We start from the raw sequence: 25,544 nt of genomic DNA, 5'->3' as shown, positions 1-25,544 counted from the left end.
GGTCATAATCCATTCACCCTTGTCTCCCCTGCACCTAGCACACTGTACTTGGCACAGAATAGGTGCCAATAGGTGCCCCCTTTCTGACTCTCCGTTATTTACAGCAGATAAATCCTTGACATGTTCTAGGTGTGGCAGACCTCTGGAGGCACAGAGTATCATGATACGGTTCACTGTTGCACGAGTTGAAAGCTATCAGAAAATAACTGCAAAATCAACGTATCTACTAAACAAAAACAGACTCACAGACATAGAGAACAGACTAGTGGTTGGGGGGGGCAGGGTAGGGGAGGGAATGAATGGAAATCTGGGATTAGCAGAGACAAACTATTATATATAGGATGGATAAACAACAGGTCCTACTGTATAGCACAGGGAACTATATTCAATATCCTGTGACAAAGCATAACGGAAAAGAAAACGACAAAGAATATATGTGAATAACTGAGTCACTTTGCTGTACAGAAGAAATTAACACATTGTAAATCAACCATAGTTCAATAAAATTTAAAAAAATAAATAAATAACTGCACTGTAATAGTACCACATGAATTGCACAGCCAGTACACAAAAGGATGCGTATCCCAAGGAATCTTCATGATGGCACTAAAGACTAACGTCACCCTCATGGCTCTGGGTAAACGTGTTCCCCTTTCCGGACCTCTGTTCGCGATCTGCAAAATGAGCACGTTGTGAGAGGTGAGGTAAAACCCGTGAGCCGCCCCCGGTGTGAGAAATTACCGGGCCGATGGAGGGCCTGCGCGTGCGCGTGCGCAGGGAGCGGGCTTTCCGGCGCGGCAGTCCCGGCGGCCCCCGGAGGAGGCGGGACGAGGCGGGTTCCGCGGTTCCGCCGCGCCATTGGCGGGCGGTTTGAATGACGGAAGTGACGGGAGCTCGGCGATGGCCGCCACGCAGGCGCACAAACGGCTGTTGGGAGGCTGGTGTGTGGCAGCCGCCGAGACCTTCTCTGTCTGAGCCGCGGTTCCTGAGTCCGGGGTCCCGTTTCCCGGGTGAGTGACGGCCGCGCCGGCTCCTTCGCGGCCGTGGGCGTGCACGACTCCCCGAGGCCGGGAACCGGGAGTGTGCTTTGGATGAAGGGGGTGCCGCGCACGCAGCACGGCCCGCGGTTCTCCGGCCTCGGCGGGCCGCGGGCCCCGACTGGGGTCGGGCTGGGGTCGGGCAGGCGGCCGGGAGGGGCGCCGGCGCAGCGGGCACGCGCGTCCCGACCCAGACCCGCCTGCTTCGTGCGAGAGGTCACTCCGGGGCCTTTGGCGCGGGTGGCTTTGCGCCTCCTCCCGGGATCGGGTCTCGCGGGGTCCCTGAGCTTCCAAGTCAAGGCGGCCGGGAGGGCCTTCGCGGTCGCTACTGTGAATGCTTCTGGCTGCGTCCTGCCCACCCTGCCCCCCGGTCACCTGCGGAGTGGCCTCAATCCTGGTAGCCGTTTAAGAGCACTGCCTGGAATTGTTTCATGCGGAGAGCGTACTCTTTCTCGGTGTCTCTCACCTTTAATTTCTTAGATATTAAGTCCTGCCACAAACCCGAGCTTTTACAACAGTGGGGAATTTTGAATCTTTAATATTTAGAAAATATTTGGCAGTTTATATTCGTTAAGTCACATAATCATCAGAACAACCTGTTGGACACGATATTGTGATTCCCCTTATATAGTTTAAGGAAACGAGATCAAAGTGACTTAAGGGTCTTTCTTCTTTAAAGTGGTAGTGTTGGGCCTTGAACCCAGATCTTCTAAGTCTGGTATATGTGATTACGATGTGCCAGCTGCCATTTAATCCTCAGGACAAAGTCTTGCAAGATAAGTAGCATCACCTTTATTATTTGTCAGTTAGAATACATACAATTTGAAAATCCATATTGATATGAATAAATACTAAAGTGAGGGATGGGGGAAACTCTTTCTTACAGTAGGATTCCAGTTGGTAAGTGTAGAAGGAATAATGGAAATAGAGAATACCTTTTGACAAATGCCTTAGTAATTGTTTCAGGCAGTCATCAATGGATACTAAACTCAGTTGGTAGAAGTATGGTGAGGAACATGATATTTATATAGCCTCAACTATCTCCACCAAATACTTAAAAAGGAAAAGTAGTATCTACAGTGGATAAACCTGTTAGACACCTCCTTCATCAAGTGGTCAAAATTTGCATCATGTTAACATCACTTACCTCCTGGTGTGATGCACTGAGAAGGGTGCCTAGTGACTTCTGCAGTGGTCTTGGCAAAAATGCATAACCTTAGTCCAAACACAAGAAGGGATTAAACACATCCACATTGAGGGACAGTCTGCAAAATAACTGGCATCTTTTAAAAATGTCAAGATCTTGAGGGGAAAAAAAAAACAGACTGAGGAAGGTCTCAGATTAGAGGAGTTGAAGGAGGCAAAACAACCTTGGCAGCCATTAGAACGTAATTCATAGACCCTCAGCCCCGGTGTTCTGAAGTCTGTTTGCATGGATGCCTTCTATGGACTGCTCCTAGTTAATGACTGAGCCTGGTGTGGATGTGAAGGCAGGCCCGTTCCTAAGACAAAAGGGATTCTGGCTTAAGGACTCCCCAGAAGTCTTGCGGAACCTTCCTTAGACTGCATGGCAGTCTAAGAGGCATCTATCCAACTTTCCCTTCCTCCTTCACTCAGTGTCTGACTTTCATGGAAGTCTGAAATGCTCCCATCTTTTACCAGCTCCCTCCCCATTTTCCCTCACACAGAATTTCCCCTAATAAAATCTTTGTGGGTTTCATCCTATCTTGGCATCTTGCAGGACCCAGAGTAACACAACAGTCAAAGGATATGTTTCCCTTGGCTTGGGTCCTGGTCCAGAAAATGGACCTCAGTGGGATAATTGATGAAATTTGAATACTGTCTGTAGATTAGTTAAAAGTATTGTGCTAGTGTTAATTTCCTGGTTTTGGTCATTGTACTACGGTTGACATTTAGAGAAGCTGGGAATTCTAAGTCAGATTATTTCCAAATAAGTTCAAAAATTAAGAAAATGATATACAAAAGAAAACAGTTATTCTATCACATGTTAGGAGGTAAAAATAACAAGTGTATTATGTTTTCCTGTAATCCTCTAGGAAATGAAATGGATGGATACTCAAAACACTGAAAAGTTAAGTTTTTTTCTTTTTCGTTGAGGTTTAACTTAGAATTAAATACACAAACATAAGTGTACTGTTTGAGGAATCCTTACATATGTATACACCTGTTACACTTGTGTAAAATCATCATACGGATTAAAATATGGAATATTTCTAGTACTCCAGCAGGCTCCTTTGTGCCCCCTCCTTCTCAGTAGTCTCAGAAAGATGACTGACCCCTATTTTAACCTCTTTCATCATGGATTGGTCTTCCTTGTTTTTGAATTTCATGTAAATGGAATTTTATAATATGTCTCTTTTTTGCTTTTTTCTCCTTTGGTACTATGTGGGACTTATCAGAAATTAGTTTTAATAGTTTGAATATGAGTGATTTTTCAGAGACCTTCAGACAAATGAATAAAGATGCATTGTGAAGACAATCTTGCTCAATTTTTTCTTCTTTGTTTAGTTCTTACCTGTTTTTCAGTCCCCACTCGCAGAATATACTGGCTTAAACAGAATTTTCCTCACTCTATATATTTTAGCATTTCAGAAAGTTAGGAGCCATATGGAGTAAGAAAACGGGATCTTCCCTTGGTTCTGCCAGTAGATATTGTCACTTGGGTCAAGTCCTTTAACTTAAGAGGCCTTTGTTTCTTCTTGTCTAAAATAAAGAGAACAATTGGCACTTTTCCAAAGTTTTGTGCGTACATTACCAAAGCCTTGTGAGTATCAGCTGAGTGGGATGCACTGGAAAAGATTACTCCTTTTTTGGCATCAGATTGTAACAGTGACCACATATATGTATGTAGCACTTTACATGAATTAACTCATTGAATGAGTCATTCATTCATTCAGTCAACACACTGAAGGACCTGCTTACATGCAAGGCACTGTTTTTAGGCTATGCACATAAAACCATGAATAAGATCATTCCTGCCCTCATTGAGCTTACATTTTGGTGGAAAATTCATTGAGAAAGTATTAGTTGCTATTAGATAACCCCAGCTTCTTCTGGCTGCTGTTTTTACACCTGAGTGAAAGCAGTATCTATCCACAGCGTGTGAAATAATGCCTGGTAGTTGTTATTCATTGTTATTATTTTAATTTGAATACTAAAACTAAAAAAAAACTAGAGCCTCGGTCCTTTAATTGTTAGGAATCTAACTAGAAAGGGCAAGCTGTAATTGATGAAAAACGAGAGGAAGGTGATACCAAGATAGCATAAGGTTAGTCCCCATATGAATGTGAAGGTAATATTCATTACAGGTGGGCAAGTCAGGAATGAGTGGTAGGTGGGTGGAACAAGAATCACTGGAGGGCAGCTTCAAGGATAAGTGGTGCTTAAGCTTCGGAAAGGGAATTCCCTGGTGGTCCAGTGGTTAGGACTCTGCACTTCCATTGCAGGGGGGCCCAGGTTCGATCCCTGGTCGGGGAACTAGGATCCCACATGCTGCGGTGCAACAAGCCCACGTGCTGCAATTACTGAGCCTGCGCGCCACAACTACAGAGCCCTTGCACGACACCTGCTGAGCCCTCACTCTCTGGAGCCTGTGCACTACAACTAGAGATAAGCCTGCACGGCACAACAAAGAGCCCTCACACTGCAACGAAATATCCCATGTGCTGCAACTAAGACCTGATGCAGCCAACAAACAAATTGCTATTTGTAAATAAGTTGGACTTAGTTTACCCAAACTATTTTATTTGCAAGTACACAGCCCTTTAAATGGTAAAAAATATTAATATGAATTTTAAAAATTATTCTAATCTTTGCTGCCCTACTTTAATAGATGTATATTTTTTAAAAATTAGAACCTTCATATTTAAAGTACTACATGAAAATGAAGAGAAAGGTGGTGAATGCCGCTGGCAAGCTGAGATTGAGTCCTAATGAGGAAGCCTTCATTTTAAAGGAAGATTATGAAAGAAGACGAAAACTAAGATTGCTACAGGTAAGATTTATTTGGAACATAGTGTCAAATTCTTTGTCTTCCCCAAATTATCAGTATTTTTTACATTAGAGTGTTTTAAATAAAATGTCACATTTAACAGTCTTTTCTGGCTGTACAAGAGCCCTGGTTCTTGCGTATTAACTAGTTTTGGAACATTTGAAAAGTATGATGAAACAGTAAATATACTGAAGAAGAGTTTGAGGATAAGGACTGACTCAGTAATTATTAGGAAATAGTTCATTTTTTCAGATTATTAAATATTTAGCAATATTTTTCTTTTCTTTTTTCTTTATATATATGTATATGTGTGTGTGTGTGTATATATATATATATATATATAAAACGTATATATGCAATACTTATTTCCCAAGATCTTCCCCCAATAAATTTGCAGAATACATCATCTGACATAAAGGCAAAAAAAAAAAAACCCAAAAACAAAAAAAACCCAAACAAAAAAACCTATGAATCAATACAAAAACATAGGCCAACATCCCAACCCCATTGCTGAAAATAGTTCATTTTAAAAATCATATGTAACTGATGAAGATTCGAGCAAGAATATTTGAATGACTTTGAGGAAGATTTACTTCTTCAAAGATAATTAGCTACTGAAATAAATTTATTCAGAAGTTGTCTATTCTTCGTCTTTAGGAGTCTTTTTAGAGTTACGTAGTTAAGTCTTTGTGAAACATTTTAGGTGCCGTTCTGTCTAGAATTGGGGATGATGTATTACAGATACGGAATTCTCATCTAGATCTTTCTGTACTTGTCTGGGCTATAAATTTTATTGAATCATGCTTACCAATTTAGTCTCTTGTATGGTATTAGAATGATAATGGCAGTCCGATTAGATCTCTGGGGAGGGAACATAATTGCTAATCATGGAACTTTAGAAGTAGTCTTGAGATTTTAATTTTTCCTCCATCACTTGGATTTTCTGCTTTAAATAGGCCTTATCTAATATAATATGAATATTCAGGAGAATTGACGTAGCTAATACCTAAAGAGAATTCATTTAAGTTCCTGTTTCCAAATAGCTTTTCAAAAAAGTTGAAGGAAGCCTCTTTTCATAAAATGTGTTAAATACTCATCCTTCAGGTTCGAGAACAAGAAAGAGATATTGCTTTACAAATAAGAGAAGATATAAAACAGAGGAGAAATCAGCAACTCACTCGTTTGGCAGAAGAACTAAGGACAGAATGGGAGGAATCACAAACTCAGAAAATAAAGAACTTGGAAAAACTGTATTTGGCAAGTTTAAGAAATATGGGAGAGGGGCATCAACAAGCCAAAGAAAATGTAAGTGAGCACTTATTTGACTACCTTCCTGTGGTAGTGATACTTGTTAAAAGCAGATTACAGTTGTTAGACACTTATAAAAATGTTTTCATGTATAGAATTTGCTGTGGGCAGCCTAAACTTTTTTGTAAATTTAATATAATTTAAGAATTCTGCTAGGTTCATTTCCTAGTAAGAGTCATGTCAAGAATAATCTGTTTCCAGTGATGTTTAAGTTAACATTATTCTCTAACAAATTTATGGTTACCAAAGAGGGAAGGTGGGGGGGGGATAAATTAGGAAGTTGGAATTAATATATACACAGTACTATATATAAAATAGATAACCAACAATGACCTAGTGGATGGCACAGGAAACTATACTCAGTATTTTGTAATAACGTATAAAGGAAAAGAATCTGAACAAGAATATATATATGTATATAACTGAATCACTGTACTGTATACCTGAAATTAACACAACGTTGTAAATCAACTATACTTCAATTTTAAAAAAACAAACATTATTCTCTTCCAGTCCTTAACTGTCTGTGTAAATAAAATAATAACCTTCAGAATTAGAAGTTGTTATTCATTTCAAGGATTTTGGACAGATTCAGTGGAGTGAATTCAGATTCCTGGTTTCATTTTCATTATCATTCATTATTCCTCGTACCTCCAAAACGGGTAGTGGAGTGTGTATACACTTGAGTTCATTCACAGACAGTAAAAATTCTTTGATGACTTTCACAAAGGCAAAGTAGAACTTAACTCAGTATTTAAGACTGCTCTCTGACCTTATTTTGTTGTTTATTGTGCTTTATGGTTGGAAAATGCTAGATTGTGGTCCCAGAGGTAGTCACACAAAATAAACAAGCTGGGTTCCAAAGAAGGCACGTCTTTGTTACCAAACTTTTAGGGAATAAGAGAACTCTTTAAAGAATGTGGCAATCAAAATATTCTTGGTCCCTGGTTTTAGTTTGTGTTTTTTAGTAATAGCCATAAGTTCTGACATCAGATTTTTGTAGCTTTATTTATGCCATCATTAATTTTGTGCTTTAGTGCAGTGTTTCATTTGAATACACCGTCATGATTTTTGCCCTTACTGGGTACCACCCATATTATCATATATTTGACATTTTAATCCTGTTTAACATGACATTTTAAGTAATATTTGTTTTTAGGAGCCTGATTTAAATGCTCTGGCACACCGGGCAGCAGAAAGAAAAAAAAAAGCAGAAATGAGGCATAAAGAGGCCCTGAAAGTACAGAAAAATCAAAAAGAAATGTTAATGAAACAAAAAACCTGGTAAAGTAATAGTGATTTTTACCATATTCTCCACTGAAACTGATGTGGCTGGAAGTAAAGGGTACATTGGATACTTTTTAAAAGTCAGTATATCCATTGTGTTTGTTAAACTTGGTTTAAAATAATGCAGTGGGGGAGTGGTTGCTTAGATGAACATACTGACAAATGAGCTTTCTCTTCTAGTCTGACTGTAGTGGCAATTACTAAGTTTCTGGAGAAATGTATTACTAGTTTAGAATGCAAGTCAACCAAAATCTGTCTGCCTCCGATATAAAAAGAAAAAAGTCAGTGCAATTATGAACATTAAAAGAGGTTGTAGACTCTGCAAGTCATTGATGAGATTTTTGCATGTTGTAAAAATGAAAGAGCATGTTACTAGTCAGCAGTAGTCATTTTATACAGTGGCCCATCTTTATCGATAATTTCTAGTTTTTTTACTCTAAATTATTCTCAACTAAAGAACATTAGGTGTTTGTTGGGTCACTCCCCATTGTGGAGCTTTATATCTTTAGATACACCTCTTTCACTTGGTAAACATCTTTTTACCTGTTCATTGTGTATAGACTCTTTATTAAACAGCATATTGAGCCTGTGGGATCAGACTGGAGGATTTCTTGAGATTGTAATGGCTTTTATATTCTTAACCCTAAGAGTTGTACTGTAATATTATCTGAAAGATTAATTTATGACATCTTGTGTTTTTTAAGGCATATAAAAGCTCGAAAAGAAGCACTGCTTGCGGAAAAAGAGAGATCTGCCAAAATTACAAGTCTGCCACCTCCTCCTCCAACTCTTTTTGAGGTGAATTACTTTGAGTATTCGAGCTAGGTTATAATAATTCTTCTTTACTATTAGAATTCAGTGTAGGTCAAAATACCATTTGTATTAATTTTTAACTGTACAGGTAACACATATCTGGAATATTTAAAAATAATCCTAGATATCATTTTACCTATGAATACTTTAGTATGTATCTCTGATGTTTAAGGACTTTTTAAAAAGCACAATGCTAATATAATATTTTTCTCAATATAATCCAATACCCATTCTGTGTTCAGTTTTCCCCAGTTGTCTCAAAAATTTCTTTTGTTGTTTGAAAAACTGTAATGTTTTTTATTTTATTGGGAAAGAAAAGGATTATTTGCCCTAAAGACTTTCCTACATTCAAAATTTGACTATTGTAAATAGTTACCATTTTATAGATAAATTAGGTTCAGATAAATTAATAAATTTACACAAGATTATGTAAAGTGATAAGAGAGGCCTGTTTCTTTATGGGAGTAAAATGTTTGATTTTGTGATTTGGAGCTTATTTTTTTTAAAAAACATTTAACTTATTAAGCAGAAATTAATTTTGAAAGGTCTTGCCTCTCGTTCAGATTATCTTGTTATGGTTATTAAAATGGCTAGTTTGGATGATTATCAAAATTACATAGTTATTTTTATCAAAAAAGTTAAGTAGAAGTAAAAAAAGAAATACACATACAGGGATATCTAATTTAGTTGTATAGACAAGTGTATTTTATATATGTATGATCAGCCTAAGTACCAGATGTTCTTGTCTTAAGCCTCTGGTTTTGTCAGCTTTCCTGCTTTTATGTTGAGCCGTCTGCCATGTGACATTTGATCCAACAAGATCCAAGTGGAAAGGCAAATTTTAGCCACTCCCTCAGTACCTTGTTAAAAGGCAGGCAGTATTTTATCCATGTTTTTTTGATTACTTTTGTCATAATTCCTAATGTTCCTAACAAGCCAAGGTCAGAATTTTAAAGCAAGCAAAATATTGTCTGTGTGAATGATTTGGCAAATATGCATTATATGTAAAAGTGTGGTTGTGCTTTTTTCCCCCAACTTTTTATTATGAAAATTTTCAAAATACAGAGAAGTTAAAAGGAGAGTACAAAGGAACAGCTCTTTGCATTGTGTGTAGATTTCAAATGGTTGTGTATACATTTGAATGAATAAATATATACATTTGAATATAGATTGTAGAGATTGCATTTCACCCTGTATACTTCAGCATGCCTCTGCTAGAATAAGGACATTCTCTTATGCAACCACAACATCACACTAAGAAAATGTACCAGGATCCAGTCAAGGTTTACCTGTTGCTTCTGCTTGCTTTGTCTCTTGGTCTCTCTCAATGTGAAACATTATCTCCCCCAACCCTAGCCAACATTTTATTTCAGACTTTTTGAATAGACGAGACTAGTTTCTTATATTCTGTATTTGTCTGATGTGGTTATGTGACTACAAGAGATCTCCATTATAAAGGTATATTTTTCTCTTTTCAATTGCCAAGTAATCTGGGAAATGATACTTTGGCACCAAATAGGTATCTATCACCCTTCTACATTTATTCATTGGCCTACTTCTGTTAGACAAAAGAAGAGAGAACTTTCTCTTATCAGTGATTATGAACCACCATAACCAAATGATCAAACTTAGAATCAATAATAGCAGAGCACCTTGACATTATGTGCCTCCTAATATCATGTAGTAAACTGTATAGCATCACCTATTCAGTATTCTTGTTGAAATATAATCTGGGGCTTCCCTGGTGGTACAGTGGTTAAGCATCCACCTGCCAATGCAGGAGACACAGGTTCAAGCCCTGGTCCGGGAAGATCCCACATGCCACGGAGCAACTAAGCCCGTGCACCACAAATACTGAGCTTGCGCTCTAGAGCCCGCGAGCCACAGCTACTGAGCCCATGTGCCACAACTACTGAAGCCCACGTGCCTAGAGCCCATGCTCCCAAAAAGAGAAGCCACCACAATGAGAAACCTGCGCACTGCAATGAAGACTAGCCCCTGCTTGCCGCAATCAGAGAAAGCCCGCACGCAGCAGCAAAGACCCAGTGCAGCCAAAAATAAAAATAAATAAAATAATTTTATTTTAAAAAACAAAAGAAATATAATCTGGCTTTTAAACCTAAATTCCAGCTTAATGGAAATACAGTGCATGATCTCATGAAAAAAATGAATAACTGATTAAAATACAAAATTAATTTTTCATTGGATCCTGCTTTAAATGAAAATTAATACTTTTAACCTAACAGTCTATTTTCTGTTTCATTTTTCAGAACATTGAAGTAAAGAAAACTTCTAATGTGAAAACCAATAGTTCTACCTACCATCATCTTTATACTTTTGTTAATAGAGAGATGGACACAAAACAGGTGATTGACTGTTTTTTCATGACGCTCACTTTATTATTTCTCTGTTCATTGAATTGAGTTACACCTTTGTTCTACGTTTATTGTTCTCAGATGTCAAAATTTGAAAAGCTCTACCAACCATATTAGGGTAATAGTGATAAAAAAAAAACTTTTAAATATGCTTTGACTTACGATGTCATGTTTATTATGAATGCTGATTTAACATGAAAGAAGAGAGTTGGCTACTTAAACAGTTATATTTTAAAATATATTTTTTTTACCATAAAACTTTTTTTGACATAAAAATAATACATACTCTGAAAATTTGAAACTATACACATAGGCGCAAACTAGGAAAAACACCCATGATTCCATCACCAAAAAGTAATGCAGTTAATACATTAATGGATTTGTTATAGTGTTTATGTATAAACATATATACATACTTTTCAAAACATGATTTTTAATAGCTACTTAATATTTCATTATAGAATTTATTTAACCATTCTATTGTGGGTTTTTTTTGCTTCATAAATGCAAACATAATCATCTTGCACATTTTGTCTACAGCTCTGACTGTATGTTTAGAATAGATTCCTAGAGAGAAATTATAGGTTCCAAACTATATAACATTTGATAACAGATATTTAATACAGATCATTAAATTGCCTTTTAAATAGCATCAACAACATATGAAAATGGCCATTTTATCATACCCTTGTCTGTATGAAATGTTGTGGTTTAAAAATTGTCAGTCTTAAGAGTGACAAATGATTATCACTCCTTATTATAATTGCTATTTCTTTGTAACAGTGGGTTTTCACTTTTTTCGTATTAGATATATCTGTCTACTAGAAAAGTAAACTTTCATAGTATAGCATTCATGTGGAGGTTAGAATTCAACAAATTCCGTAATAGCAGGTCAGTATTCGGTCAAGACATGAGATGAGTATTATCGTAGAATTAACTTCTTTTTTTTTTTAATTCTTGAATTTTATTTATGTTTTTATATAGCAGGTTCTTATTAGTTATCCATTTTATACGTATTAGCGTATGTATGTCAATCTCCCAGTTCATCCCACCACCCCCACCCGCCCGCCACTTTACCCCTGTGGTGTCCATATGTTTGTTCTCTACATCTGTGTCTCAATTTCTGCCCTGCAAACCGGTTCATCTGTACCATTTTTCTAGGTTCCACATATATGCGTTAATATACGATATTTGTTTTTCTCTTTCTGACTTACTTCACTCTGTATGACAGTCTCTAGATCCATCCACGTCTCTACAGATAACCCAGTTTCGTTCCTTTTTATGGCTGAGTAATATTCCATTGTATATATGTACCACATCTTCTTTATCCATTCGTCTGTTGATGGGCATTTAGGTTGCTTCCATGATCTGGCTATTGTAAATAGTGCTGCAGTGAACATTGGGGTGCATGTGTCTTTTTGAATTATGGTTTTCTCAGGGTATATGCCCAGTAGTGGGATTGCTGGGTCATATGGTAATTCTATTTTTAGTTTTTTAAGGAACCTCCATACTGTTCTCCATAGTGGCTGTAACAATTTACATTCCCACCAACAGTGCAAGAGGGTTCCCTTTTCTCCACGCCCTCTCCAACATTTGTTGTTTGTAGATTTTCTGATGATGGCCATTCTGACTGGTGTGAGGTAATACCTCATTGTAGTTTTGATTTGTATTTCTCTAATAATTAATGATGTTGAGCAGCTTTTCATCTGCTTCTTGGCCATCTGTATGTCTTTGGAAAAATGTCTATTTAGGTCTTCTGCACATTTTTGGATTGGGTTGTTTGTTTTTTTAATATTGAGCTGCATGAGCTGTTTATATATTTTGGAGATTAATCCTTTGACCATTGATTCATTTGCAAATATTATCTCCCATTCTGAGGGTTATTTTTTCTTCTTCTTTGTAGTTTCCTTTGCTGTACAAAAGCTTTTAAGTTTCATTAGGGCCTATTTCTTTATTTTTCTTTTTATTTCCATTATTCTAGGAGGTGTATCAGAAAAGATCTTGCTGTGATTTATGTCAAAGAGTGTTCTTCCTATGTTTTCTTCTAAGAGTTTTATAGTGTCCAGTCTTACATTTAAGTCTCTCATCCATTTTGAGCTTATTTTTGTATATGGTGTTAGGGAGTGTTCTAATTTCATTCTTTTACATGTAGTTGTCCAGTTTTCCCAGCAAAACTTACTGAAGAGACTGTCTTTTCTCCATTGTATATTCTTGCCTCCTTTGTCATAGATTAGTTGACCATAGTTGGCATGAGTTTATCTCTGGGCTTTGTATCCTGTTCCACTGATCTATATCTCTGTTTTTGTGCCAGTACCATATTGTCTTGATTACGGATGCTTTATAGTATAGTCTGAAGTCAGGGAGCCTGATTCCTCCAGCTCTGTTTTTTTTCCTCAAGACCACTTTGGCTATTTGGGATCTTTTGTGTCTCCATACAAATTTTAAGATTTTTTGTTCTAGTTCTGTAAAAAATGCCATTGGTAATTTGATAGGGATTGCATTGAATCTGTAGATTGCTTTGGGTAGTATACTCATTTTCACAATATTGATTCTTCCAATCCAGGAACATGGTATGTCTCTCCATCTGTTTGTATCATCTTTAATTTAGTGTCTTACAGTTTTCTGCATGCAGGTCTTTTGTCTCACTAGGTAGGTTTATTCCTAGGTATTTTATTCTTTTTGTTGCAGTGGTAAATGGGAGTGTTTCCTTAATTTCTCTTTCAGATTTTTCATCATTAGTATATAGAAATGCAAGAAATTTCTGTGCATTAATTTTGTATCCTGCAACTTTACCAAATTCATTGATTAGCTCTAGTAGTTTTCTGGTGGCATCTTTAGGATTCTCTATGTATAGTGTCATGTCATCTGCAAACAGTGACAATTTTACTTCTTTTCCAATTTGTATTCCTTTTATTTCTTTTTCTTCTCTGATTGCCGTGGCTAGGACTTCCAAAACTATGTTGAATAATAGTGTCAGAGTGGACCTCCTTGTCTTGTTCCTAATCTTAGAGGAAATGCTTTCAGTTTTTCACCATTGAGAATGATGTTTGCTGTGGGTTTGTTGTATATGGCCTTTATTATGTTGAGGTAGGTTTCCTCTATGCCCACTTTCTGGAGAGTTTTTATCATAAATGGGTGTTGAATTTTGTCAAATGCTTTTTCTGCATCTGTTAAGATGATCATATGGTTTTCATCCTTCAATTTGTTAATATGGTGTATCACATTGATTAATTTGCATATAATGAAGAATCCTTGCATCCCTGGGATAAATCCCACTTAATCATGGTGTATGATCCTTTTAATGTGTTGTTGGATTCTGTTTGCTAGTATTTTGTTGAGGGTTTTTGCATCTATATTCATGAGTGATATTGGTCTGTAATTTTCTTTTCTTGTAGTATCTTTGTCCAGTTTTGGTATCAGGGTGATGGTGGCCTCATAGAATGAGTTTGGGAGTGTCCCTTCCTCTGCAAGTTTTTGGAAGAGTTTGAGAAAGATGGGTGTTAGCTGTTCTCTATTCTCTAAATGTTTGATAGAATTCACCTGTGAAGCCATCTGGTCCTGGACTTTTGTTTGTTGGAAGATTTTTAATCACAGTTTCAATTTCATTACTTGTGATTGGTCTGTTCATATTTCTTATTTCTTCCTGGTTCAGTGTTGGAAGGTTATACCTTTCTAAGAATTTGTCCATTTCTTCCTGGTTGTCCATTATATTGGCATAGAGTTGCTTGTAGTAGTCTCTTAGGATGCTTTGTATTTCTGCGGTGTCTGTTGTAACTTCTCCTTTTTCATTTCTCATTTTATTGATTTGAGTCCTGTCCCTCTTTTTCTTAATGAGTCTGGCTAATGGTTTATCAAATTTGTTTAGCCTCTCAAAGAACCAGATTTTAGTTTTATTGATCTCTGCTATTGTTTCCTTTGTTTCTATTTCATTTATTTCTGCTCTGATCTTTATGATTTCATTCCTTCTACCAACTTTGGGTTTTGTTTGTTCTTCATTCTCTAGTTACTTTAGGTGTAAGGTTAGATTATTTATTTGAGATGTTTGTTGTTTCTTGAGGTAGGATTGTATTGCTATAAACTTCCCTCTTAGAACTGCTTTTGCTGCATCCCATAGGTTTTGGATCGTCGTGTTTTCATTGTCATTTGTCTCTAGGTATTTTTTGATTTCCTCTTTGATTTCTTCAGTGATCTCTTGCTTATTTAGTAATGTATTGTTTAGCCTCCATGTGTTTGTGTTTTTTAAGTTTTTTTCCCTGTAATTGATTTCTAATCTCATAGCGTTGTAGTCAGAAAAGATGCTTGATAAGATTTTAATTTTCTTAAATATACTGAGGCTTGATTTGTGACCCAAGATGTGATCTATCCTGGAGAATGTTCCATGAGCACTTGAGAAGAAAGTGTAATCTTTTGGTTTTCGATCAAATGTCCTATAAATATCAATTAAATCTATCTGGTCTACTGTGTCATTTAATGCTTGTGTTTTCCTTAATTACCTGTTTGGATTATCTGTCCATTGGTGTAAGTGAGGTGTTAAAGTCCCCCACTCTTACAGTGTTACTGTCGATTTCCTCTTTTATAGTTGTTAGCATTTGCCTTATGTATTGAGGTGCTCCTATGTTGGCTGCGTATATATTTATAGTTGTTATATCTTCTTCTTAGATTGATCTCTTTATCATTATGTAGTGTCCTTCCTTTTCTCTTATAACATTCTCTATTTTAAAGTCTATTTTATCTGATATGAGTATTGCTACTCCAGCTTTCTTTTGATTTCCATTTGCATGGAATATCTTTTTCCATCCCCTCACTTCCAGTCTGTATGTGTCCCTAGGTCTGAAGTGGGTCTCTTGTAGACAGCATATATATGGGTCTGGTTTTTGTATCTATTCAGCGAGCCTGTGTCTTTTGGTTGGAGCATTTAATCCATTCACATTTAAGGTAATTATCAATATGTATGTTTCTCTTACCATTTTTTTAAATTCTTTTGGGTTTTTTTTTGTAGGTCCTTTTCTTCTCTTGCATTTCCCACTTAGAGAAGTTTCTTTAGCATTTGTTGTAGAGCTAGTTTGGTGGTGCTGAATTCTCTTACCTTTTGCTTGTCTGTAATGCTTTTGATTTCTTCATCAAATCTGAATGAGATCCTTGCTGGGTAGAGTAATCTTGGTTGTAGATTCTTCCCTTTCATCACTTTAAATATGTCATGCCACTCCCTTCTGGTTTGTAGAGTTTCTGCTGAGCAATCAGCTGTTAACCTTATGGGAGTTCCCTTGTATGTTATTTGTTATTTTTCACATGTTGCTTTAAATAATTTTTCTTTGTCTTTAATTTTTGCCAATTTGATTACTATGTGTCTTGGTGTGTTTCTCCTTGGGTTTATCCTGTATGGGACTCTCTGCACTTCCTGGACTTGGGTGGCTATTTCCTTTCCCATGTTATGGATGTTTTTGAAAAAAATCTCTTCAAATATTTTCTTGGGTCCTGTCTCTCTCTCTCTTCTCCTTCTGGGACCCCTATAATGCGAATGTTGTTGTGTTTAATGTTGTCCCAGAGGTCTCTTAGGCTGTCTCCATTTCTTTTCATTCTTTTTTCTTTTTTCTGTTCCACAGCAGTGAATTCCACCATTCTGTCTTCCAGGTCACTTATCTGTTCTTCTTCCTCAGTTATTCTGCTATTTTTTCCTTCTAGTGTATTTTTCTTTTCATTATTGCATTGTTCATCTCTGTTTGTTTCTTCTTTAATTCTTCTAGGTCTTTGTTAAATGTTTCTTGCATCTTCTCGATCTCTGCCTCCATTCTTTTTCCGAGGTCCTGGATCATCTTCACTGTCATTATACTGAGTTGTTTTTCTGGAAGGTTGCGTATCTCCACTTCATTTAGTTGTTTTTCTGGGGTTTTATCTTGTTCCTTCATGTGGTACATAGCCCTCTGCCTTTTCATCTTGTCTGTCTTTCTGTGCATGTCATTATAGAATTAACTTCTAGGAAATAAGAGAAAATCTTGAAACTTGTTTAAAATATTATTACAAGGTCAGTATTTTATAATACAGAAATAATAACTTCCATCTATTGCTAACTTGCTTTTGTCCTATATGTTTGTCCACTTCACTAAAACATTGTTTTTACATATGTTTTTACAGTATTAAATAGATGTTTAATACTAAGATTGATGAAGAAAGACATTTTTCTTCTAGCTCTAATATAGGGTGCCGCTGATGGTATCACAGTAGGTTATTAAACTTTCCTGTTTAACAGTAGCTAAAAGATGTACCTTCTCTTTAATTTCTGGACTTGAAGGTTATATCAGTAGTTATAATGCAGTTTTATAAAAACAGTCACACAAGCTAAAGTATTCTGGTATTTTCTTTTATTTACTTCCTCACACCATCACTTAGGAAAAATCTGTCCTTAAACCTTGGGTTTAAAATGGGACAGTGGAGCAGTGTACTTGGTTTTCCATATAACAAATCTCTGCATTTTCATCTGCATCTAAGCTTATTTCACATGCACAATAATTTAGAATCTTTCTTGGAGTAGAATAATAGGATTTTTACAGCAGGTATTATATAAAAAATATTTGCACTCTTGGCATACATTTTAGTTATTCCTTCAGCTGCTTTCTCTAAATAAGCTAGTTCCTTTTTCTTCAGTCAGCCTTTTAGCATGTAAGAGTTGCTATCATTTTTTGTTTGAATATCTTGATAAAGTGGTTCTAAAATTTCTTGTATGTTATAAAATTTGTCTTTGAAGAAGAGTGATGAATTTGACCTGCTCTATTCCTACATAGAGCCAGTTATTCTCTAAATTTTGTTTTATGCTACATTTACATTCTATGCACACAGTTAAACAAAACTTCGTAGCTTGAAATTTCTGAATTACTCGTGCCCCTCATCCTGTTTGTTCCTTTGTCAGCAACAGTTAACACAGCACTTGTTAAAATGGATTTTTCATCCTAGAAATATTTTTCCAATCAGATCCATTGTATTATTTGTTGTGAGGCCCAGAAATGTCAGCAGACAAGCAGAAACACTTAAATTCAATTTACCATCATACTTAAGATAAGTCTGATGTAGAAGATGCAGAAGTAGCATATTTAGTAATCACTTGTTGTTTTGTGCACTGCAGATTACAGTTCACAGAAAAGATTTTCAGAAACATGTTTTCTAGAAAGAATTTTTTGCTTGGGATTCATGGTTTTTGCAAATTTCACATATCTTTTGAGTTCAACTGCTAAAAATGGAATCTATTATTTCAACCAGATTTTTGTTTAAAGTTTTAATTGTATTGACACAAATTTTTAAGGGATTGTCTTTCTAAAACATTCTTGTAAAATCTTGTTTTGACATTGGGCAGTCAGATTAAAACTTGTTTGGGGTACCTAATTTTTCTCTAGCCCTTTATTTACTTGATATTCTTTATGAACCTCATTATATCTGGACTGAACATGTTTATTATACACATTGTATGTTTTGAAGTTTTTCCTTCCCCTTAAATTTTGGTTTACCAAAATTGACATTCAGCTTTTAATTCACCCCCACATGATGTGAAGAATTCCCAAATAACTTTTTTTTGAAAACCTCATGGCCTAAATGAAATGTTGCGTCTAAAGATTATTTTATTTAATGTTATGCATTAATGCAATCTGACCTGTGTTTATTTAGATTTGCGTAAATATTTATTAGCTCCAAAGGTATTTAATATTTTTCATACACTTGTTTGGCCAGTGCACTCTTTTTTTTTTGGCCGCACCAGGCGGCATGTGGGGATCTTAGTTCTCCACTCACACCCCCTGCAGTGGAAATGTGGAGTCTTAACCACTGGACCACCAGGGAAGTTCCTACTCTTTCTGAATACGTTAACTGTCTCTTTACCTATTTATCTCACTGTTTGAGAGTTATAAATAATTTTAGATATATAGTTAACAGTTTTCATGGTCATTATTGTTTCACTTGACTAATTGTCAACATATAAAATATATAAGATTTTTTACAAAGTGAATGTTTATGTGTAATACACGTTGTATATCCTCCCACATTTGATATTATTGTTACATCAATGAGATGATGGCTCACTGTGCAACCACATAATCATTGATTATGCACAAGTTCTAGGAAGCCAGAAATTATATTAAAGTAGGTGTTTTGGTGATTTGGCTTTCCTGAGGCTGAAGCCAAGCTGTACATTTTGGCTAAAAACCAAAGACAAATCTTAGTGCTTCCCCAAATGGCTTACATGACCTTCAGTGTTTGTGGTTTCTTAACTACTAGCTTTGCAGGTGTTTACCTTTCAACACTGTTGTTTTAATAGAATTTCTTAAAAAAATGGTGGAAGAATGTATTTGGATGAGTATAGTTTACTCTGCTTTAAAATGAACAACTTGTAAAACTTTACACTAACAATTTGACTTTTTTCATAGGTACATGCTGTTGATAATTGTAGGCATTTAAAACTATAACTTGTTATCATTTAATTCGATATAAGTAGAAAAACATGATTTTAAAGTTGTTTTGTTTTTTAGTTATCACTTTGTTTCACACTTTATTGAATTATCTAAAATGTTACTGATTGACTGCTAGCCAGATCCTCATTTGGCTGCTAAAGAAGAGGCTAAAAGATTGGAAGAACTACAGAAACAAGCAGCAGAAGAGAGAATGGAGCAGTGTGAGAAGGCACATGCACGGGGTTTCCAAGCAATGAAAAAGATCCATTTGGCCCAAGTAAGAATTAAATTCTGGCTGTGACCGCTACTGATGGCCTTAGAGATGGCACTGTAAAACTTAACTGATAGTGAACAGGCTCAGAGGACAGAGTTGTGAAGAATGGGAAAATATTCTCTCTGATTCGTGTCATTTCAAGCTGCCCAACTTGCTTTTACCTCCTGTTTCAAATTCACGTTGGGTGAAGCTGTTCTCATTTCTCTTCTAAAATTTTTACTGATGAATGTATTAAAAGTTTAATATTTTAATCAGTCTAAAAATAGCCCAAGAAGAAATTAATCACTTTTCTAATTTAATTATTTGAATTGCATTTGTGCTGTGCAAATTTTAAGATTCGATTCATTAAATATTTATTGAGCAAAGCACTTGTTGGCTTTGCAGAATATTGATTCAAAGGTAGAGTCATGATCCTTGCTGTCAAGGAGCTTTGACTTTATTGCAGAGCTGTAAAATATGTATCGTGCAAACTGGCTTTGTAGTCACAGCTTTACATCTGTCTTGCTTATTGTTCAGTGTTTATTCTTGAAACAGCATAAAAATGATTCATCTTTTTAGAAGTCTGAATTTGACTAATGCATTTAGATGTTTTAAACATTCATCTGAAGAATGAGTTTTTAAGTACTTCTATGGGAATTAAATGCCTTAAAATTCTTTTGTATGGTTTGAACTGAATTATGACCTTCTCCCTTAAATTTTTAGTTCTTATAAACTAAGGGTAAGTCATGATTATCATAACTTACCCCTAGTTTATAAAAACTAAAAGATGAAAATTATGGGTAGTAATTCAGACATTCAGTTACTTACTGAATGTAAAATAACTGAATGTCTGAATTATTACCCATAATTTTCATCTAAGATTTAAACCTATAGGAAAAAAAAAAAACATGAATAAAGCAGTTGGTAAGCAGAGCACATTCTTCCATAAATCAGAAGTGTTTAGTGGTTAAGAAAGTGGACTCCGTGGTCAGTCTTCCTGGATTTTCCTCCCTTCTTCACTGCTTAGCTGTTTGATCACAGGCAGGTTACCTAACCTCTCCGAGTTCTGTTTCATCATGTGTTTTATGAGGGTTAAACGAGTTTAGCAAAGCCCTTAGAATTGTGCCTAGAATTTCATAAGCTCACAGTGTCAGTGGTCATAGTAGTTGTTATAAATAATTCAAGTAGAGTACTATGCCACACTTTCAGTGAGCCAGAAATAGTATGCTTATTCAAATAACTTTGAAGTTAATTTAATGATATGGTTTGAATCTTAATATAAAAAATGAATTTGGTCATAATTTGATTCTTTTCAAGGTCGGGCAAAAAAACTCATCTCCAAATGACAAAATATTTACAAATAAGTAGTGTGTAATCACTTAACAAAAACGTTGTTATACAGGCTCTCTACCTTTTTCTAGACTGTATCTCTTACACAAGAATGGTCTGCAATACGTACAGAGGATTTCCGTTCCCCTGTTTGAATCTTTTTGCTGCAGACCCTGCGGTGCCCTGGGATCTTCCTGCTATAGTGTGTTTGGCCTCTACGTGCCTCTCCAACTTTATCTTTTGTCCTTAACCATCCCTGCCCTCCATACCCTATCTATAATGAACATTGTACTCTCCCTGACTGCCCATGCCTTCATCTGCATAATTCCGTGCTGGAGTTGTTATTTCTTACTTGTACTCCTCCTCCTTCACCCACTTATATCTGGCTAAATCCTCATCCTGGGGGTGAGAGGTTTTCCCTTATCCCCCGCTCCTTATCCTCCACCACCAAAATTAAGTTAGATGGCTTCACTAAAACATTGTGCTTAAACTTTCATATTTGCCAGACTCTTTAAACTTAAAAGAGATATGTACAAGTCCCCTTTAATCTTGAGGACTCATAAGAGTGTGGAGTAACAAGAAATATCTGTTAAGCCACAGTTACCCTGGCTGGGTCTTGGTGCTCACCTGAGACTGGCTGCTGCTGCTGGCTGTGTGGAGAGCTGAAACAAAGTACACTGCAGGAGCGGTGGCAGCTTAGTTAGAATGTAGCTTCATAACTGTCCTGAGGAAGAAGACCTGTGCCTGGCAGCCACTTTGAAGCCCTGTGGCCTAACCAGAGCCGTCTTCTCATAGTACTTACTAACATCATACGGTTGACCCTGGCCCTGTATGGGTCCACTTATACCCACATATTTTTCCATAGTAAATACTGTGGTATCGCATGGTCCATGGTTGGTTGAATCTGTGGATGTGGAGGAACCGCCGGTATGGAGGGCCGACTCTTAATTAGTGTCTTTGTGTTTGAATAAATGGTAGAGGAGGGGAGGGTACTAAAGTCCCTGTCTTCATGATTTCTCCACTTTTCCCTCACTATTCACGTTACTATCCACTGTCCAAAGTGTGTTACTCAGTTGTTAATTAATTCTCTTTATTCTTGAAGAATCAGGAGAAACTAATGAAAGAACTCAAACAGCTACAACAAGAGGACCTGGCACGCAGGAGACAGATGGTAGCACGGATGCCACCACAACTAGTTGAACTCCCATACAAACGCAGTGAAATGAAAGATGATTGGCAGAGAGAGCTAGAATTTGCCTTTGAAGACATGTACAATGCAGACAGGAGTAAGATATTTTCAGTAAACTTTCAACAATGCTTTGAAACGTTTTGGTGGGAAAATACATTTGTCTTGAAGCAGTTTTTATTTTGAAATAAGTTCTCAGTTTGAAAGAGGCTCTCATATTTTAGACTTTAAACTATGATGGTCTTTAAAATTTTATGCTCAAGTTCTTAGTCATTTTGGAATGGAAACATGTCTCTGTATTTCTTTATTGAGAGGTGAAAGGAAACCTGATTTTGCACCTTGAACCAGAACCTCTGCCCACTGTGACTGATCAGATCCAAGATGAAGAACTGGACCTTTCAATGGAACAAGAAATTTCAGGGGAGACTGAAAACATTCCAGTGACAGAAGCTGAAACAATACATTCTAGTGAAGCAGACGGTAAAAACTTCTGAGCTGAATATTGCAGTATTTCGTAGGAAAAAGTTGCTAATCATTTGCCAACAGTTAGGAAAGTCTGGTCTGTTTTAAGTGCAAACAGTAACTAATACTTATGGGAGTGATGGAAGGAGGAAACTTCAGATTTCCATCACTAAAGATCCTTTTCATATACATAGGAGGAATGTTATTTTATTTATATGTACATACAGTCTAAAGATTTCTAGGTTATTTAAGTTAGATGATCAATTTTGAATTCATTTGAAAGGTCAGCATTTTTTTTTTAAGACTTTGATCAAATCACCAGAAATCCTACCATATTAATTACTGCTAGGCACTTCATGCATAATGATGATCAGCACAAACTTTGGCCTCTCTTCTAAACTTCATCTCTATCTCCACCATTCTGAACTTTTTTACGTGGCTGTTGCACAGGTACTTAGAACTTGGTGTCTGACAATAAATTTATCATCTTCTCTTGCCTACTGAAACCTTGTCTTCCTGCCTTCCTCACGTTAGTGATGATATCACAGTCTGCAGTAATCCAAGCCAGAGACATGAGAGGTACCTCTAAAAAGATAAAGGTGTCTCTTACTCCACATCTTCTTAGAGACCAAGTCCTCTTCCTTTTGACTTCTTTTCTTCCCATACCTATGAGTATCGCCTTTGTTCAAAACCACTCTGGCTTTCTTTTCATCTTCACCCTATACTGTGGATAGGTAGTCCTTGGGGTTCCAATTTAATGTGGGTCTCCTCTTAGACTCCTTGGGTGAGGGCTCTAAGCTTTATCCCTGTCTCCTGTGCCCACACTGCTGTCCAAACAAAGTGTAAGCTTCCTGTGGTTTGGCATAAACTTCAGAAGATGGGTTTAGGGCTCAATTGCCGTGAATTCCCCTTGAAACTTCATTTCTGGCCTCTGCAGAATCTTTTATTTTCTTGGGAACCTTACAGCACATATTTTGAATGCTAGTCTTACAGATTAAGAGATATGCATTCTGTCCTCATTTAGCAAGCAGAATAAACATCTTCCTGATACATTTTTATGCTTGAAATTTATGTTGCTGCCTACTGTTGAAAAATACGGTTGACCCATGAACAGCAAGGGGTTAGGGGCGCCGACCCTCCATGCAGTCGAAAACTCTACATATAACTTAGAGTTGGCCCTCTGTATCCAATGTTCCACATCTGCAGATTCAACCAACCCTGGATCATGCAGTCCTGTAGTATGTATTTATTGAAAAAAATCCTCAAATAAGTGGACCTGTGCAGTTCAAGTGCATGTTGTTCAAGGGTGAACTATAGTTGAATTTTGGTGTCCTTATTTAAATTTAAGTTGAAAAAATTATTCCTGGTTATAAAATTGTGTTAAATTATAAATATTGAGGAAAATAAAGCTGTGCTTTTGTTTTAACCAGTGGTTGTTATAGTAACTAAGTATAAAGATAGAATAATTTACCTGGTTTGTAACAGATGCTGAATAAATTTTTTTTTCTTTTCTTTTCTTTTAGTTCCCTTGGCAATGAAGACCCACCAGATTCCTTCAAAAATTCTTTTTAAAAAATTATTAAATAAGATCCGAAACCAAAAGTCTCTCTGGACAATTAAATCCATGTCTGAGGATGAAAGCGAAATGATTACAACTGTTAGTGAAACTGAAAGTAAAGCCCTGACAGTTGAATCAGGAGCAGCTGTGAGTGAAGACAGAACATTATCCTCTGGGCAGAAACAAGGTAGTTCTCTCCAGTCATCTCATTTTACCTTTCTAAGTTGTTCAAAAATATGCTCATTTCTGAAAAACCGAAGAATAGAGGTCAAAAGGAAGAAAATATTTTAAAGCCCATAGTGCTGCCACTTAAAGGCAATAAATGTTAGAAACCTTAGTGAATCTCCTTCCAGAGCACTTTAAGTGTAGTAGAATTATATATATATATATATAATCTTACATATTTCAGTAAGTGGCAAAAAATTCTCTTGCTTAAGCCAAAAAGCTTGCCATTCTGGTTCTGCTCTTCTATATCCTACATCCAAACCATCATCAAATCCTGTCGGTCCTACCCTCAAAATATATCCAGAGTCCAACTGTTTCTCACCACCTACTATCCTAGTTTAAGTGATGTTCATTCTCTAGTGTAGATTCTTGCCTGTATTAACTGGTGGCCTCCTAACTGGTCTTCTATCCACAGCTTTTGCACCTTCCTGCAATAATCTGTTTCCAGAGACATCCTGTTAAAACACATCAGCTTATCATTCCTCTGGGAGAAGCCCTCCAACAACTACCCATTTCCCTCAGGAAAACCATTTTGCTTACAGTGGCATCAAAGCTTTACATGATCTGTGCACACACCCCTCCCCACTACTTCTCTCTCTGACTTCATTTTCTCCCCAATCACTGCACCGTAGACACTGGCTTCCTGGCTATTTTTCCAACACAGCAGATACGAATCATATGGTCTTTGCAAGTGCTGGTCTTGGCTGGGGGAGGGAGGGATGCTCTTGGATATTTTTATGGTTCACTGTCTCACTGCCTTCAGATATTTGCTCAGATACTGCTTTCTCAATAACGCCTTATCAAACCACTCTATGTAAAACAACAAACTTCTACGCCTTCCCCCACCCCCATAATCTTCACTCCCTATCACCTCTACTCCATAGCTCTTAACATCTGTTGGACCATAAATTTACTTTCTTGCTTATTTGCTTCTTGTCTTGACACCTACCCCTCTCCACCTTCCTCACCCTCCAGTCCTGGAATATAGGGCTTGATTTTGTTCATTGCTGTATCCCCAGAGCCTAGACTAGTGCCTTATACATAAAAGGTGCTAAGTTAATATTTGTTGAATTAATTGACTAGCCTAAACCAAAGAGAGGTAAGTTTGGAAGTCAGATATACATATGATATTCCAGCACATGGGCATGGAAGAATTCTTTAGGGGAAAGAATTCAGTGAGAAAAGGTCTTATAAGACCATCTGAAGGGACTGCATCATTTAGAAGATGGCTAGAGAAGGGGCAAGCAGCAAAGGCAGTAAAAGGGAG

General features: G+C 36.7%; 1 protein-coding gene across 6 annotated transcripts in view; it reads left to right on the top strand.

The window, feature by feature from the left end:
- The first annotated feature begins 917 nt into the window (after positions 1-917).
- Positions 918-25,544, top strand: part of CEP295 (centrosomal protein 295) — a 48,225-nt gene continuing 23,598 nt past the window's right edge. For all 6 annotated transcript variants that reach the window (XM_082661042.1, XM_082661043.1, XM_082661041.1 and 3 more), the window contains exons 1-10: positions 918-1,010; positions 4,913-5,052; positions 6,154-6,354; positions 7,517-7,641; positions 8,349-8,442; positions 10,728-10,823; positions 19,401-19,541; positions 21,949-22,132; positions 22,345-22,512; positions 24,018-24,239. In XM_082661042.1, coding sequence (XP_082517168.1) covers positions 4,936-5,052; positions 6,154-6,354; positions 7,517-7,641; positions 8,349-8,442; positions 10,728-10,823; positions 19,401-19,541; positions 21,949-22,132; positions 22,345-22,512; positions 24,018-24,239 — 1,348 coding nt within the window. In that variant the 5' untranslated portion in view covers positions 918-1,010; positions 4,913-4,935. The remainder of the gene's footprint in view (positions 1,011-4,912; positions 5,053-6,153; positions 6,355-7,516; positions 7,642-8,348; positions 8,443-10,727; positions 10,824-19,400; positions 19,542-21,948; positions 22,133-22,344; positions 22,513-24,017; positions 24,240-25,544) is intronic.

This window comes from Grampus griseus (genome assembly GCF_964374135.1).
Source record: "Grampus griseus genome assembly, chromosome: 8".
Lineage (NCBI taxonomy): Eukaryota > Metazoa > Chordata > Mammalia > Artiodactyla > Delphinidae > Grampus > Grampus griseus.
The sequence above is the reverse complement of the archived record's forward strand: the minus strand, read 5'-3'. Positions and strand labels throughout refer to the sequence as shown.